The 16,071-nt window shown below is 42.7% G+C and overlaps 1 protein-coding gene across 5 annotated transcripts in view; it reads left to right on the top strand.

Moving 5' to 3' along the window:
* The window catches only part of LOC138742169 (dual specificity protein phosphatase 8-like), a 229,213-nt gene that overhangs the window by 109,738 nt on the left and 103,404 nt on the right, over positions 1-16,071 (top strand). For all 5 annotated transcript variants that reach the window (XR_011343982.1, XM_069896332.1, XM_069896331.1 and 2 more), the window contains one exon: positions 3,668-3,806. Coding sequence is in view for 4 of the 5 variants with exons in the window: in XM_069896332.1 (XP_069752433.1) it covers positions 3,668-3,806 (139 nt within the window). In the remaining variant the exon portion in view is untranslated. The remainder of the gene's footprint in view (positions 1-3,667; positions 3,807-16,071) is intronic.

Raw genomic sequence — 16,071 nt, 5'->3', positions numbered from 1 at the left:
CTAAAACCAACTGACTATCCATGGTGCTACCATTGTCTTCTGGGACAGAAGGATGCTTACTACCATTTTCCCAATAGTTGCAGAGTGAAGAGGACATGGCCTGGGCGGTGGGGGTCTTTAAGGATAGTGGTGACTTTTTTTAAGACATCGCCTCATGTAGATGTCCTCGATGGAGTGAAGTCTGGTGCCTGTGATGTGGCAGGCCGAGTTAACAACCCTCTGGAGTTTATGCTTGTCCTGAGAGTTGGCGCCTCTGTACCAGGCAGTGATGCAACCAGCCAGAATGCTCTCCACAGTACACCTGTAGGAGTTTATGAGAGTCTTTGGTGACATGCCGATTCTCCTCAGACACCTCACAAAGTATAGCTGGTAAGCCTTCTTTGTGATTGGATCAACATGGAGGCTCCAAAAAGTTACAAAGATCAAAGGCCAAAATTTCATAGATGTGTTTCATATGTGGGACTGAGACAGGAGCCTTTCTATGTGCCATGTGGTCGTGTGGGAAAGTGAAACCATTTTGGCAAGAAATTTTAAAAATTAACCAGGATAACAGGAGTGGCCTTCACAGGTGAACCGGAGCTGTATTTATGAGGTGATTTCTTGGAAATAAGCGACAAATTGACTGAACATCAAATTTCATTTATTAAAAATAGCACTGGTGGTAGCGAAAAAATGTATCACGATCACTTGGAAGTCCGACTCCCCTCTATCTATAGCTCAATGGACTGCGGAAATGAACAGCTGGATACCTATGGAAAAAAAAAATCACAAATAACTTAAAGAATAAATAGGACACTTTTGTAAAGATCTGGCAGCCATACCTGGACCACATAGGGGCCCAGATACAGGAATAAAAAAGGGGGAAAAAAGGGTATAAAAATAACTATTATATATACAAAAACATTTTCCCCAACTGTACTCTATATACTTAAAATATATGCAAGCTTTGACAGTGATCGGATCTGTAGGTATGGAAGTGGGGGGGGGGTGTATGGAAGGGAGGGAGGGAGGGAGGGAACTGCTTTGTTTTTGTTTGTTGAGTTTATGAGAAAAAGTTTAATATATGGCATATTTAAACTGTTACTATGTATAATTTTTGGGGAAAAAATATTCAAAAAAACGGAGGCTCCAGGACAGAGCCTCAGAGATGTTGACACACAGGAATTCGAAGTTCTTCAACCCTCTCCCCTAATGAGCCCTTGATGAGGACTGGGTCATGTTCCCCTGGCTTCCTCCTAATCATCACCTAATTTAAAAATATTGAGAAATATATTTGCTCTAGGAGTAAGTCACCATAAAATAGAGCAAGGTATTAGTGTATGGGAGATAATTTATTGGAATACGAGAGTGTATTGTTATCTACGTAAGTGCAATGTACAGATGCATCAAAATTCTTGCTTGCTGCAGACCCACAGGTACATAAGATCCAGCATCAATAATAGTATAAATTAAAAGATCACTTTTAAATATAAAAGAATATTCTGTATGAATAAATATTCGGAGTTGCAGTTACTGCAAAAATAAATAGATAGCTAAAAAGATTTAAAACAACCATAATAATCATATTGTTATATACATTGTACCATGTACATATGCACTGCCATTCTTGCGGTAGCTGAACAGATACTTTGTTTAAAAAAACTATAAAACAACTTGAAAATAACTACATACGAAATGCATCATTGAAAAAGAATATATACACACAAAAAATTAAAGGATAATAAATATTAGGGGTTTTTTGGACTCCAGGCATGTAACGGCATAATCAAGGAATTTTGCCGCTACACGGAGAGTCTAAAAAGGAATGTACAGGAATTTTGAGTCGATTCCTGCACCGTGATTTATCCTGCAGGACCCCTACAACCTGTTGGAGGAAGCCTGCAGTGTAAATCGTATCGGAAACATTAGTTGATGGTCATCCACTCGACTGAAAGTCTAACCACCGGGACTGTTGCACTCAGGTACTTGCCGTCTAAAAAGGGGCCCGGTGTGAACGACCACACAGGCAGTAATTATGTTAATTTTTTAGCGATTATTCGCAGCTATCCTGATGCACATTCCTGATGAAGGGCTCAGACCACAAATGTTGGCTGCCTTCTACTTTCTATGGATGCTGTGTGACCTGCTGAGTTTCTTCAGTACTTTTGGGTACTGCAGGGTTCATAGGCTAAGTGGCCACTGTCCTATTATGTCGCTGAAAGGTAGAATTGTTAAGAATGTGGGGCGAATAGGTTGTAGGGAATATTAGTGGAGACTGCTCTGTTAGCCAGCATGAACCGATGGGCATTCTTCTGTATTCATAAAAGGTAAAGGTTCCATTTTTTTAATTGTCACATAGAATGTAACATCCATGAAATGTAACATACTTTGTCTACTGTAAGGCAGAGAGTTGCCATTTTGTCCAGGGCCCCCTCACAGAAACCCACAGCACCTGGTGTTCCTAGGCAGTCTCCCCTCTGCAGGCCTGAGCCTGCTTAGCTTCCGAGATCAGACAATCTCAGGTGTATTCAGGCTATTGGGTGCTAAGCAATATAGAATATAGGAATGATCTGATTATCTGCACTGTGGCTGGCCACACCGTGATCACTACCTTCCCTATGGAAAAAACAAGCCAATTTGTCCTTCACCCAACAGTCCGATTATGAGCAGATAATCTCTTCTGAATGATTCTGGTGGGCAGATATATTTTGGCTTGGGTGTAATGAAGAAGTTTTTTTTTAAGTGTTAAAGGATCCTTTGATAAACCTGACAGAGCAAATGTAGCTGCGTGTTAGGGCGTTATCTAAAAGACTGTGTGTACCTGAAGGTGCTGAGATGAGCAAGATGTTCCACATTAACAATCACTGCTTCACAACTGGCCCCACAGCCACAACTTCCCCACAGTTTATATTCAGTGAGTTGGATGAAATATTTTTTATGTCACTGAAGTTGGCACAGTCACTAAGGTGCTAATAAGTGGTTAAATATCTATGAATTTTCATTAACAGCAAAATGAAAAAATACTGTAAGCCTGTTGGAGAGAGTAATTTCCAGTAATCAAAGTTTACGGTTAAATATCTGTTAATTTACCAGGTGTATGCTGGAGAGTATGTAGGTTAAATCCTGGAATAAGGAAGAGCTGCTTCAAAACCATTGTCATTTTTACACATCCGCTGTGTTCCAGGAAATTATTGCCATTTTCCTGGAACACATGCTGTGTAAAAAAAAAGGTCAAAAAGGGAATGAGGGTGCCATTCCCATTCCAATATTTCACCTCCTAAACCCCTTGTAAATTTCCCGGGACGCCTGCGGTCTAAAGATAACTGCAGGCATTTCCTGAACAAAGGGCTAATGAACAGCACATATCGATGACGCGCGATGCAAGTCCCACCTCTTTAATTAGCGCGTGTCCGGTACGCTGTCTAAACTCACAGAAGGAAATAGAGATTTCAAGTTTTGGCCGGTTGTGTGTGAACAACCAGTGCCGAGACCTCTGAAATTCTAAAATCACGCAAGTTTTATTTAAAATGTATAATTGTGAATTCATTCTCCCTTCCTTCCACCTGACCATCACCTCTGCCCCAACCACTTCAGTCAGGCTTTGCCACTTCGACAAAGAGAGCTTTCTGCCCCATCCCTCCTTGGTGCACCACCCTAATGCTCTTCTTCTTGGGTCTCTTTTTTCCAGATTGACGTGGAGGCCACACAGGAAGTGGTGCTTTATGACCAGTGCACGCGAGATCTGAGCAAACTGGCAGCTGACAGCTTCACCTCAGTACTTCTGGGCAAGCTCGAGAGCTATTTCCATCACGTTTCTTTACTGTCAGGTAAGCCCCACTGGCCCACTCCCCACTGTTAAATACCTACTTTGACGAGGTACCTATATTGAAGAGTTATCTATGCTTCAACAATGGTGTTTGATTCCTAAGGTTTTTTGGGGGGAAGGTCTTGAGAGTGTTTAGTGCACAATTGAACTTGAAAGTCAAAATATCTGAAGATGCTGCAAGTCTGCATTAAGAGCAGCAAATGCTGGAAATGCAAAGAAGGTCAAACAACAACTTGAGGGCAGAGCAAAACAGATTCTCCCAGACATTTTCAGAAGTGGGAAAAAGAAAGAAAAAAAATTATGGATAAGGTGGGGGGATAAAATGGATTGATTAAAGGGCATAGCAGCAATAGGGTGAGACCAGGTCAAATGGTTAGTGGGGCAGTTAAGGCTTATTTATCAGCATTACGTGTTGCTTATACGAGAACATGCCCAGAAGGTCAAGCTGTACTCACGGAGGGAAAAACTGAGCCACGACCAATGAGAGGCAGAAGCCGCCTTTTTGAATTCAGACAGAAAGAGCAAGGTCCCACAAGTTGAAGAATTTTATTTCAGGCCTAGAAAGTTGCACCATGCCTGGGCAGGAGGTGGTGTTCCGCAAGCTTGTAATAATGCAGGGAAACCACAGAGAAATGCTGCAGAACTTGGCGTGCGATAAAGATTATTCACTGTAAGCCCGTACGCTAGAATAATGAGATTAAAATTATAATTTATTATTTTGAATTCACCTAACCAGTGAAGTTTTCCCTAAATGAGTAATAATTTCTGGAAAAATGTTATTTTTGGGATCCTTGAGCATCATCTGAAGCAATCCAAATTAATATATAGTTATGTTATTGTGTATTTTATATTTAGATTTCAGTTATTGGGCTTAGTTTAGGTTGAGGGGGGAAGGTTAGGTGCTTTTTTTAGTGTTAGTTTTTTTCTTCCTTTTTTATATATTATCAACATATATTGTAAACACTGTAACATTGTGATGTGATATTAATTGTTATAATTATCATATATGTGTTGATTTAAATAAAATATTCAAAGAAAAGATTATTCACTAGCACCATAAGGCTAGCTGGGTGAATATACAATAGTGCGATCCGAAGTTAGAAGAATAAGTTATTCTCAAATGGAGTTAGGATTCTTCACCTGGATCTGGTTCCCTCTGATGAATTTGGAGAAAATGAACTGTTCCTGATGCCTAGTTTGCATGATAAATATGGATGTCAAAAGAAAGGAAAAAGATTTGAAAATTAAAAAAAATCCAGATGCTCAGGAATCTGAAGTAGAAACATAAAATTTATGTACCTTGTTTCGAGCCCAGAGGACCCCAAAACCCAGCAGCAATAGATATTCACCAAGACAAAAGGTTACTTAAACTTAAGTTGCTTTTAATTATCTTTAAACATGATAACAGAATCACACATTAACTTAACTAACCTAACTTAACCCCCTTCTAATTCTTAAGCGCATGTGCATGTAATGTGTGTGTAAGTTCAGAAGAGTTCATTGATTCACAGTTCAATCTCACTTTTCATTCTTCCAAGTTCATTGATTGCAGGCAATTCTTATTCTGTGCACAGAATTTATCATTTATAAAGTTCACCAGGCCTTAGTGCTTGAAAGGTAAATGGTTACCACTCAGGAAGGTTCTTGTTGATTTTCAGAGAGAGATTTGCTGTTCGCTGGACACCCACAATTTATTCCTTTTTAATCAGCCATTTCAGTGTCTTGCCGAAGAAACTTGCCCCCTCAGGGTTCTCCAGTGATAACCTCTTTCTTTCAGATCACTACAGAGTTCCTTTTTGTTTCTCCTCTTTCAAGTGAAATATTAGATAGCCAGTCCTCTCCTCTTGCATGAACCTCAAGGGCTTTGACCAGGCTGAACTAAGCACTCACAACCTGTCTTCCAAATGGAGTTTTCCACAAGCTTGCCAGCTTGTCCTGTTCCAGCCCCAGCTGCTACTGCAGAACTGAATTCCACCCACCCCTTCCCCCCCCCCCCAACTCACTTTCTCTCACAGAGAGAAAACCTTTTTTACGTTCTCTGCTTGCAAAACCGCATGACCCTCTTAGAATAGCAAGTTCCACTCCAGACAGTCTGCGGCTCCGACAAGCTCTTTCACCTGTTTCCTTTTTGTAAACAACAATCCATTAGTGAAGTCTCTTGGGCGCTCTTCAAAGCTTTCGCAAAGGCTCTTGGCGCCGACATGTCTAGCATTAGCAGAGCTCCAGTATTTTAAATAAGATCTGTTTTAAAGTGTTTGTATGTGACGTACACTAAAAAACCTGCCCCAATTTATCTCCCTAAAACTTATCTCTTTTCTTTGGCTTGGCTTCGCGGACGAAGATTTATGGAGGGGGTAAAAGTCCACGTCAGCTGCAGGCTCGTTTGTGGCTGACAAGTCCAATGCGGGACAGGCAGACACGGTTGCAGCGACTGCAGGGGAAAATTGGTTGGTTGGGGTTGGGTGTTGGGTTTTTCCTCCTTTGCCTTTTGTCAGTGAGGTGGGCTCTGCGGTCTTCTTCAAAGGAGGTTGCTGCCCGCCGAACTGTGAGGCACCAAGATGCACGGTTTGAGGCGATATCAGCCCACTGGCGGTGGTCAATGTGGCAGGCACCAAGAGATTTCTTTAGGCAGTCCTTGTACCTTTTCTTTGGTGCACCTCTGTCACGGTGACCAGTGGAGAGCTCGGCATATAACACGATCTTGGGAAGGCGATGGTCCTCCATTCTGGAGACGTGACCCATCCAGCGCAGCTGGATCTTCAGCAGCGTGGACTCGATGCTGTCGACCTCTGCCATCTCGAGTACTTCGACGTTAGGGATGAAAGCGCTCCAATGGATGTTGAGGATGGAGCGGAGACAACGCTGGTGGAAGCGTTCTAGGAGCCGTAGGTGATGCCGGTAGAGGACCCATGATTCGGAGCCGAACAGGAGTGTGGGTATGACAACGGCTCTGTATACGCTTATCTTTGTGAGGTTTTTCAGTTGGTTGTTTTTCCAGACTCTTTTGTGTAGTCTTCCAAAGGCGCTATTTGCCTTGGCGAGTCTGTTGTCTATCTCATTGTCGATCCTTGCATCTGATGAAATGGTGCAGCCGAGATAGATAAACTGGTTGACCGTTTTGAGTTTTGTGTGCCCGATGGAGATGTGGGGGGGCTGGTAGTCATGGTGGGGAGCTGGCTGATGGAGGACCTCAGTTTTCTTCAGGCTGACTTCCAGGCCATATCTATATACAATACAAACACAACATAATCTGTCATGCACATATCAGGTCAGAGAGACATGAGAGACCTCAGACCTAGTTCCTCCAGCAGATTGGGTCAGGCAGTATTTGTGGAAGAAAATTCAGAGTGGATATGTCCAATCTGATTTTTGACTGCATTGTCCATCATGGTCAAATGTCCTGCTGCTATTTGGCTCACAGGCAAGGAAAGTTCTTTTGACAGAGTTTCCCTTACACTTCTGGAAACTAGAAGGAAATAAAGATTCTTTCCCTTAGCAAAACATTAAGGAGCATTAACTTGGGCTGCCTCCTGATAGAGAAACATTACCCCTTCCAAACTGAGATTCAAACTGGCTGTCAGGCAAAGTGATAATTGCCACAGTGATAGAATCACATCCTGAGACACAGACACTTTGGAAAGAGAAATCAATCTTGTGCGACTAATTATTCAAGGTCTGCAGAACTGTCAATTAGTGGCTGGCACAGAGAGCATTGATTGCAGACTTGCAAAGGCAGAGGCAGGTTCCAATTAGTTGTAATCATGGGGGTCTGATGGTTCCTTTTTATAGGGGTGCTTGTGTAGAATATCACAATTCCTAGTGAATGGGTCACACGATTAAATGAGCTCATTGGAATGAGGGAACAGCAGGACAAGTCAGATGATGCCCATCAGTCATGGAGAGTGCCAGCTTGTTAGCCTGAAGCTGAGTAAAAGCAAATTTAAGAGTTGATTTGGACTGCCGCACAAAAAGCTGGTTCAGAACACTGGAACAGGAATGAGTAGTTCCTGGAAAGGAACAGATTGCTCTACTGTGGCAATGTCTGTCTGCGCAATGTGCCATGGGTAAGCTGAGGGTGGTACAGGTCTCCCCAGTGTGGACCAGATCATTGAGCGTGCCCTGGTTTTGACCAGCATGGCCTGGATCTATCCGACATGGAATTGCCCAGCATGGTACAGGTTTCCCCAGTGGAACAGGAATAAGCAGTTCAGCCCAACCTAAACTTCTTCTACATCCTTTTAGACCATGTGACTTGGTTCTGGCCTTTACATTCTTAATTAAAAGATATTTAAAGTTTCATTTGTCACAGGCTCAGTGGTCCTTTTGGGGAGCCTTTCAAAGATTGTCCAAGGCAGACCTTACTGTAGAGCTTGCCAGTTCTGAACTGCATAGGTGTATCTAGGGTATGGCAGCCATGGCATGTGCCCTGGGTGCCACTGAGCAGTTCTCCCAGTCCCGGCTATCTCCAGCCACACGCACTGCAGGGGCCCTTCAAAAGACAGCGGACGGCCAAGCTGGGAGCTGAGTCACAACTGTCACTGTCCCAGGCAGAGAGGCAGCGCTCAGGAAGGGAAGGGAGGGTGCGTGACAGGCATCCCTGTTTCTCTGGTAAAGTGGCTCCAGCTGCGCTTGGGGGATTATGGGTAGCAAAGATGGCCACCGAGCTGCCGCAGCCTCCATGAGCGGACCTGGGAGGTGCCGAAGTGGTCACCAGAGGAAAGTCTGTCCACTTGATCAATTTTTGTTCCCATGTTAAAGACTGCATTGTACTGTGCACCCTATTCTTGTTGATTGCTGCTTATCTGGCTTGATTCGATACCAATCAAATTAAAAAGCAAGTGACCTTGATGTGATATAAGTGACATGATTGTGACATTCCCTGCCTCACAGTTCAAGCCCAACTGAGGCAGTCCCTCAGCATAGGGCCAGATCTGCGCCTCCAGATTTGGAGAGAGCACATGGCAGGATACTGGTGCGAGGACCCCACCTATATATATTTTGTACTATGGAGCCCCCATGGCACTGTCATTCCATTTAGAACTAATGACAGAATTCTGCCTGGCATGCAGGAAAAAGAATCTCAGGGTTGTATGTGATGTCCTGTATGTACTCTGACAATAGATCTGAAATCTTTAGAAGTGGCCACTCAGCTTGTATAATCAGGAGGCATTTCTTTTCAATTATCCTTCGTTAGTGTATGACGGGGTGTTTGAGGTAAGCAACAAAATGCCAGAAATAAGGTTCACATGCCAAACCTTCTGCACGTGACAACCCTTCTGCTCTCTGCAAGACACAGTTCCTTGTTATCATTTCAATACAGAGCAGCACCACGGACTGAACAGAAGCAGAAAATCCTGGAAGGGGACTGCCAGTCAAGAGAAGCAGAGCTCGTATTGGGCCAGGCACCCTACTTCCTCAGATCTGGGGAAAGAGTGGAGGGTTCACACAATGGAGCTGGCTGAAAGAGTGAGGTGTTAAGATAAATCACTGTGTGAAGATTAGCTAAGACAGATCAGATGATTGAAGACATGAGTACTGATCATTAAGGAGGCCTTCTGTTGAAATGACATGACTTGGGGGTATTGGCAAGATAATGAGAAGGAGTGAGAGTTTTGCCAAAGCAGAAAAATTCACTGTTCATTCTTGATGAGTGGGTTTTCCACTGACTGAGCAGGGCAGCTAAGGCCTTGGTCCATGGTACTGCAGTTAATGCAAGCCCTTCAAGTCTGTGCGTCATGCAAGGAGTCTCCTGAGTCAATTTCATCTGATATATTATCGTTGCCTACACCTCCACCCAGCTTCTCTTTGAAAACTGTAACCCTTCCACCTTTTCCCCCATTTCTTTTGCGGGGGTGGGGGGAGTACTTTTGTTCAAAAGGGTCTGAAACATTGACTCCTTCCACAGATGCTGCTGGACTAGCTGAGTTCTTCAGGCAGCCTTCTCTGTGTCTGTTCATTCAATGCTGGTTTGTTTTGCGTCGACCTATGCGACTTGCATCCATCTGCACGTGACTGAAATTTTTTAAAAAATACTGCACAGGTGGTATTTTCCCTTGTCCCTGCCAGGAGGCCAACTTCCCCGATCCTGCCGGGAGCCCGAGGTGGTGCCGAGTGACTAGGGGCAGCAGTGTCCCCTCGCATCCTACATTGTGATTTGGAACATGGGCAGATTGCCATCGCTCGCTCTCTCTCTTTCTTCTCCCCTCTTCTCCAGTGATGGCAATCTGTGTATGTGTTCCAAATCACCTTTTTTTTAAAGAACGGCATTGGGTCCGTCAAAGCACATTTCCTTGACGTCACTACAAGAGGAGCATCAAAATTAAATTTTAAAATAGTTGCGCAATTACGGTGAAAATCAGGCCTATCTATGGAAAAATAACGTCTCTCGCTAGAGCTGCCATGTTGTATTTGACCAACTATAACTGGAATACAGTGCAATTCCGACATACGTTCATTCCAAGATATAACCAGTCGGGGAGAACGGAACATGGACGTAGGTTGGGGAGTACCTGTAAATGATTACAAGCTGCTGTATCTTAAAGAGACCCAAAGGGGTCGCATTAGCAGAAATCTGTCACGTGAACCTTATCTTTTGATAGTTCTATACTTATTTTAAGCATATCTTCATACGCTAACATTGGTTCTTGTTGCATATGGCACAACTTGTGTGGGTGAAAAGGTGGCTTTTTTTTGACACTGCAGTCACGATGTGGCTTTACACATGGGATTAGGTGACAGCTGTAATAGGCAGTTCTCTTGTGATACAGTCAGCTGTGCAGGGCACAGAGAAGTCAGAAACAAGTTCTGGTTGCCTGATCTTCCATTGCTCGGACATCTCGTGGTTCAGGTTAAGGTCTGGAATGATCTGTTTAGTCCTTGAATGGAAATGTGGAGGCAGATGGGAGTTGTATTCAGTGGGAGTAGTTCTTGAATTTGTGATGATGTGAAAGAGTTAATGGCCTTTTCTGTGCATGCTTTTATTATCATTGAAATTTCACGTCCAAAACTACAGAGGACATATACTTTACACTTAAATCATATAATTTCGTCCACGGTACCTCACCTTTTAATTAAACAGATTATATTATATTGATACTTTTAAAAAAGGAAAATCTAAACCCACAACCAAGGAAAAAGCTGTTCAACCAAAAAAATTCTTATCTGAGTGATAAATTACCTCATTAATCAACACTTCTGCCTTCATAAGAAATCAACGATAATAAAAGTAACTCAAAAAGGGTCCCCATAGTGTTTGAAAATTGGAATTCAAATCAGAAATTGATCATCTAATCTTCTCTAAGTTTAAACATGATGTGACATAATGTATCCATTGAGCATGATTAGGAGGGGTAATATCCCTCCATCTGAGCAACACTACCCGCCTAGCCACAAGAGAAATAAACGCTAATACATGTAGTTCAGATGCTGTTAAAGTTATGTCACTCTAACTATGGAGTCACATACAACTTAAAGAATAAATATTCTTCTTCTTTGGCTTGGCTTCGCAGACGAAGATTTATGGAGGGGTAATGTCCACGTCAGCTGCAGGCTCGTTTGTGGCTGACAAGTCCGATGTGGGACAGGCAGACACGGTTGCAGCAGTTGCAGGGGAAAATTGGTGGGTTGGGGTTGGGAGTTGGGTTTTTCCTCCTTTGTCTTTTGTCAGTGAGGTGGGCTCTGCGGTCTTCTTCAAAGGGGGTTGCTGCACGCCGAACTGTGAGGCTCCAAGATGCACGGTTTGAGGCAATATCAGCCCATTGGCGGTGGTCAATGTGGCAGGCACCAAAAGATTTCTTTAAGCAGTCCTTGTACCTCTTCTTTGGTGCACCTCTGTCTCGGTGGCCAGTGGAGAGCTCGCCATATAACACGATCTTGGGAAGGCGATGGTCCTCTATTCTGGAGATGTGACCTACCCAGCGCAGTTGGATCTTCAGCAGCGTGGATTCGATGCTGTCGGCCTCTGCCAGTTCGAGTACTTCGATGTTGGAGATGAAGTCGCTCCAATGAATGTTGAGGATGGAGCGGAGACAACACTGGTGGAAGTGTTCTAGGAGCCATAGGTGATGCCAGTAGAGGACCCATGATTCGGAGCCGAACAGGAGTGTGGGTATGACAACGGCTCTGTATACGCTAATCTTAGTGAGGTTTTTCAGTTGGTTGTTTTTCCAGACTCTTTTGTGTAGTCTTCCAAAGGCACTATTTGCCTTGGCAAATATGTTGTCTATCTCGTTGTCGATCCTTGCATCCGATGAAATGGTGCAGCCGAGATAGGTAAACTGGTTGACCGTTTTGAGTTCAGTGTGCCCGATGGAGATGTGGGGGTGCTGGTAGTCATGGTGGGGAGCTGGCTGATGGAGGACCTCAGTTTTCTTCAGGCTGACTTCCAGGCCAAACATTTTGGCAGTTTCCGCAAAACAGGACATCAAGCGCTGAAGAGCTGGCTCTGAATGGGCAACTAAAGCGGCATCGTCTGCAAAGAGTAGTTCACGGACAAGTTGCTCTTGTGTCTTGGTGTGAGCTTGCAGGCACCTCAGATTGAAGAGACTACCATCCGTGCGGTACCGGATGTAAACAGCGTCTTCATTGTTGAGGTCTTTCATGGCTTGTTTCAGCATCATGCTGAAGAAGATTGAAAAGAGGGTTGGTGCGAGAACGCAGCCTTGCTTCACGCCATTGTTAATGGAGAAGGGTTCAGAGAGCTCATTGCTGTATCTGACCCGACCTTATTGGTTTTCGTGCAGTTGGATAACCATGTTGAGGAACTTTGGGGGTATCCGAGGCGCTCTAGTATTTGCCAAAGCCCTTTTCTACTCACGGTGTCGAAGGCTTTGGTGAGGTCAACAAAGGTGATGTGGAGTCCTTTGTTTTGTTCTCTGCACTTTTCTTGGAGCTGTCTGAGGGCAAAGACCATGTCAGGAGTTCCTCTGTTTGCGCGAAAGCCGCACTGTGATTCTGGGAAAACATTTTCGGTGACACTAGGTATTATTCTATTTAGTAGAATCCTAGCGAAGATTTTGCCTGCAATGGAGAGCAGCGTGATTCCCCTGTAGTTTGAAGAGTCTGATTTCTCGAAAGAAAGAATAAATATAACACTTTGGTAAAGGACTGGAAGCCATTCCTGGACCACATAGGGGCCCAGATACAGTAATAAAAAGGAACAAAAAAAGGGTATAAAACTATATGTATATATAAACCTAGTTTCCCCAACTATACCTTATATACTTAAAATATATGTAAGCTCTGACGGTGAATGGATCTGTATGAATGGAAGGGAGGGAGGGGCGGTTTTGATTGTTGTGTTTATGAGAAAAAGTTTAATGTATTGTATAGTTAAAATGTTAATATGTATATTTTTTGAAATAAAATAAAAATAAAATATTCAAAAAAAAGCTATGTCCCTCTCTCCAACAATACCAAATAAAGCAGTTAAGGGATGAGGTTTAAAAAGTGCAGAGAAAGTTTGCGATACTTCGTTCCAATATTTCTCAAGACTCCAACATGTCCAGAACATATGAATTATTGAAGCATCTCCATTGTTGCATTTATCACAACGAGGAGATGCATCCGCATAAAAATGAGATAATTTGACTTTGGACATGTGAGCCCTATGGGGTACTTTAAATTGTAGGAGAAAGTGGCGGGCACATTAGAAGAGGTATTAACCAATTTGAAAATTATTTCCTGTGTATCTTTCCAATATTTATAGTGATTGGAGAGATTCAGAGAAAAGACAGGTAATTCATCATCATTTGTTTCACAAGATCTCATGAAGAATGAACACCATGATACTTGGTCAGCTTTATATGCATATTGGGAACTAAACAACTGCACTAAAAATACTGCAACTCAAGTTGAAAGAATCCACACCATCTGCAAGCTTGTATTTTATGCAGAACCCTTGACCTGCATTCGGCTTCATTCCAAGCATGAGCCAGAAAACTTGTGAAAGAGGAACTGTAATGTTGTGCTAACAGCTTGGATTATGAAAGTTCATCATCAGATGTAATCATTGTCTTTTCTAAAAGTTATAATGACTTGTTTCTTGAAACTTCAGCTCATTATATTTTTAAGGGTTGTGGATATAAATTCTAAGAATTGAAAGTTTCCGCTTTTGATTCTCAGCTCAAGGTTTTCACCGTATTTGTAAGATGCTTTGTAGTTTTGTTACATGGACTGTATTGTGTCCTGTTGACTGAACTTTGACGTAAAGTGCTTCAGTATGAGGGCATAAGTTGATGTCCACTCATTTACATTGCCACCTCATGACTGCCGGTGACAGAATTAAAGAACATAAAGAAGTACAGTTCTGTTTCTCCAATGTGGTTGAGTGCAGCATTTACCTCAACAAACACAGGGAGTTGACACATGGATATTATTCTCCAAAGTCTTTCAATCCAAGAATATTTACATAAGCAAGTGATAGGGATCTCCTTCGTGTGTTATGGGATCTCTCTAACATGACGTAGTTCTCCCCAGATCTCCCCAGTTTTTTTGTTGTGATGAGTTTTTCCCTGTGTGTGGATTTTCCCAGGATGCTACAGATCTTCCTGGGTGGTACAGATCTCCTCACAGGTGCTGATTTCACCAGAGATCAGCTGGCGTGGTACCAGTCTGCTCGAAACTTTGCACGTCTTTCCAATGCAATTCAAATCTTGCAGCAATGGCACAGATCTGACGAGTGTGGCATGGAATCTCTCCTGTGTTACACAAATCTGTTGAGGGTGACATGGTCCTCTCAAGTGCGGCAAGGATCTACTGAGTGTGGCACAGACCTCTCCTATGTGATACAGATCTACTCAGTACGACATGTCTCTCACTTGCAGTAAGGATCAACCCAGGGTGGCAAAGGTCTCTCCAATTTGGCACGGATGTGACACAGGGCACCCATGTGCCTTTTTAAATTGTACGGTATCCCGTTCTGGAGCAAATCTTCTTGAAATAGTGCAATCCTCTCCAACACAACAAAAGCCTCACCCAATGTGGGACTATTCAGGTGAATGAGTTTATAGAGTTCAGTTAGAAAAAAGTAATTGTTCAGCAGTTCTGCAGATGTTGCTTAAACCCCTTAGCCATCTCTGGAACTGACAACACCATCTTCAGTGATGGTATCAACGTGATATGTTAATATTGTCTTTTTTTGGCATCAATATCACTCTTACACATGCTGAGATGATCTCTTAAATTCAGTGTCTTGGATTTTCTTCCATTTACCTGCATTATTGTTACACGTTCTGGGAGAAATCCAGGTAGTATTGACTTTCCTGAGCAATGCTTTGTGAGCATGTGCATCTTGTTGACGTACAAGATTATTTTGTCCAAACATCCATTTGTGATTAAGCACGCGTACACAAATCTGTAATTAGGAACAGAATTTTTTGTTAATATGGCATGAGTGGGATGTTATCTGCAGAGAGAATGTAAAAAAAATACATTGGGGTATTAAACTAGGCCTATGTTTCTGGATAAAAATAGATTCTAATCACAGTGGAAGAAATTGTGGGCATTGAATTCTGACATTCATCCTTGTTTAAGATAAGCATTCATTCAAATTCTGGAAGGTTTGCTCTACAATTATGAAGAACCAAGCTGGAAGGTTTGTGACATTTTCCAGTGAAGTTGTTGGCAAGAAGTCGAGTTTAATTGCTACTGTAATAATCCAACACTCAGATTTAAAATAAACATCTCTGCTTTGATATAATATTTTTGGCGTCTCACATTTGGAAAAACACACAGTGCAGTATTCTAAACAGTCATTAAAATCCAAGAGGCATTAATGACTAATTGACAGCGCTTCCCAGCTGTTCCATTCCAAGCAGACTGAAGGGCAGAGAGAGTTGGGAATGTTCACTTGGGACGATGGCGCCTCTCAGTGATCTCGGTTGATCTACCAGGGGCTGCAGAGTAGGGTAGGCAAACAACTGACATGAACAAACGAGTTGGCTGTCACCATTCAAGTCCAAAAAAGTGGTGGTGGGGGGGGGAATCCTTCTGTTCCACTGCAAACTCCTCGTTTCCCAATTAAGCTATGATCGCTTTTACATCAGCCCAGTGTAATGTTGTCAAGGTTATTAAAATATGCAAAAAAAATGTTTTCCTCAGCACCAAGCCTGAGGATAAAGGAAGAAACTAATATTTTGCTAAATTGTTAACGAAGAATATTAAAATTGGGGTGAAACGGAAAACCTGTATGTACTGTAATTGTAGTGCGATCAATGTAGGGTATCTCATATTAAAATTGGACCTGCAAATAATCCCCTTCAGTATGA

This window comes from Narcine bancroftii, chromosome 1 (genome assembly GCF_036971445.1).
Source record: "Narcine bancroftii isolate sNarBan1 chromosome 1, sNarBan1.hap1, whole genome shotgun sequence".
In the NCBI taxonomy this organism is placed as follows: Eukaryota; Metazoa; Chordata; class Chondrichthyes; order Torpediniformes; family Narcinidae; genus Narcine; species Narcine bancroftii.
Note: the sequence above shows the minus strand (reverse complement) of the source record. Positions and strands in the feature narration are given on the sequence as shown.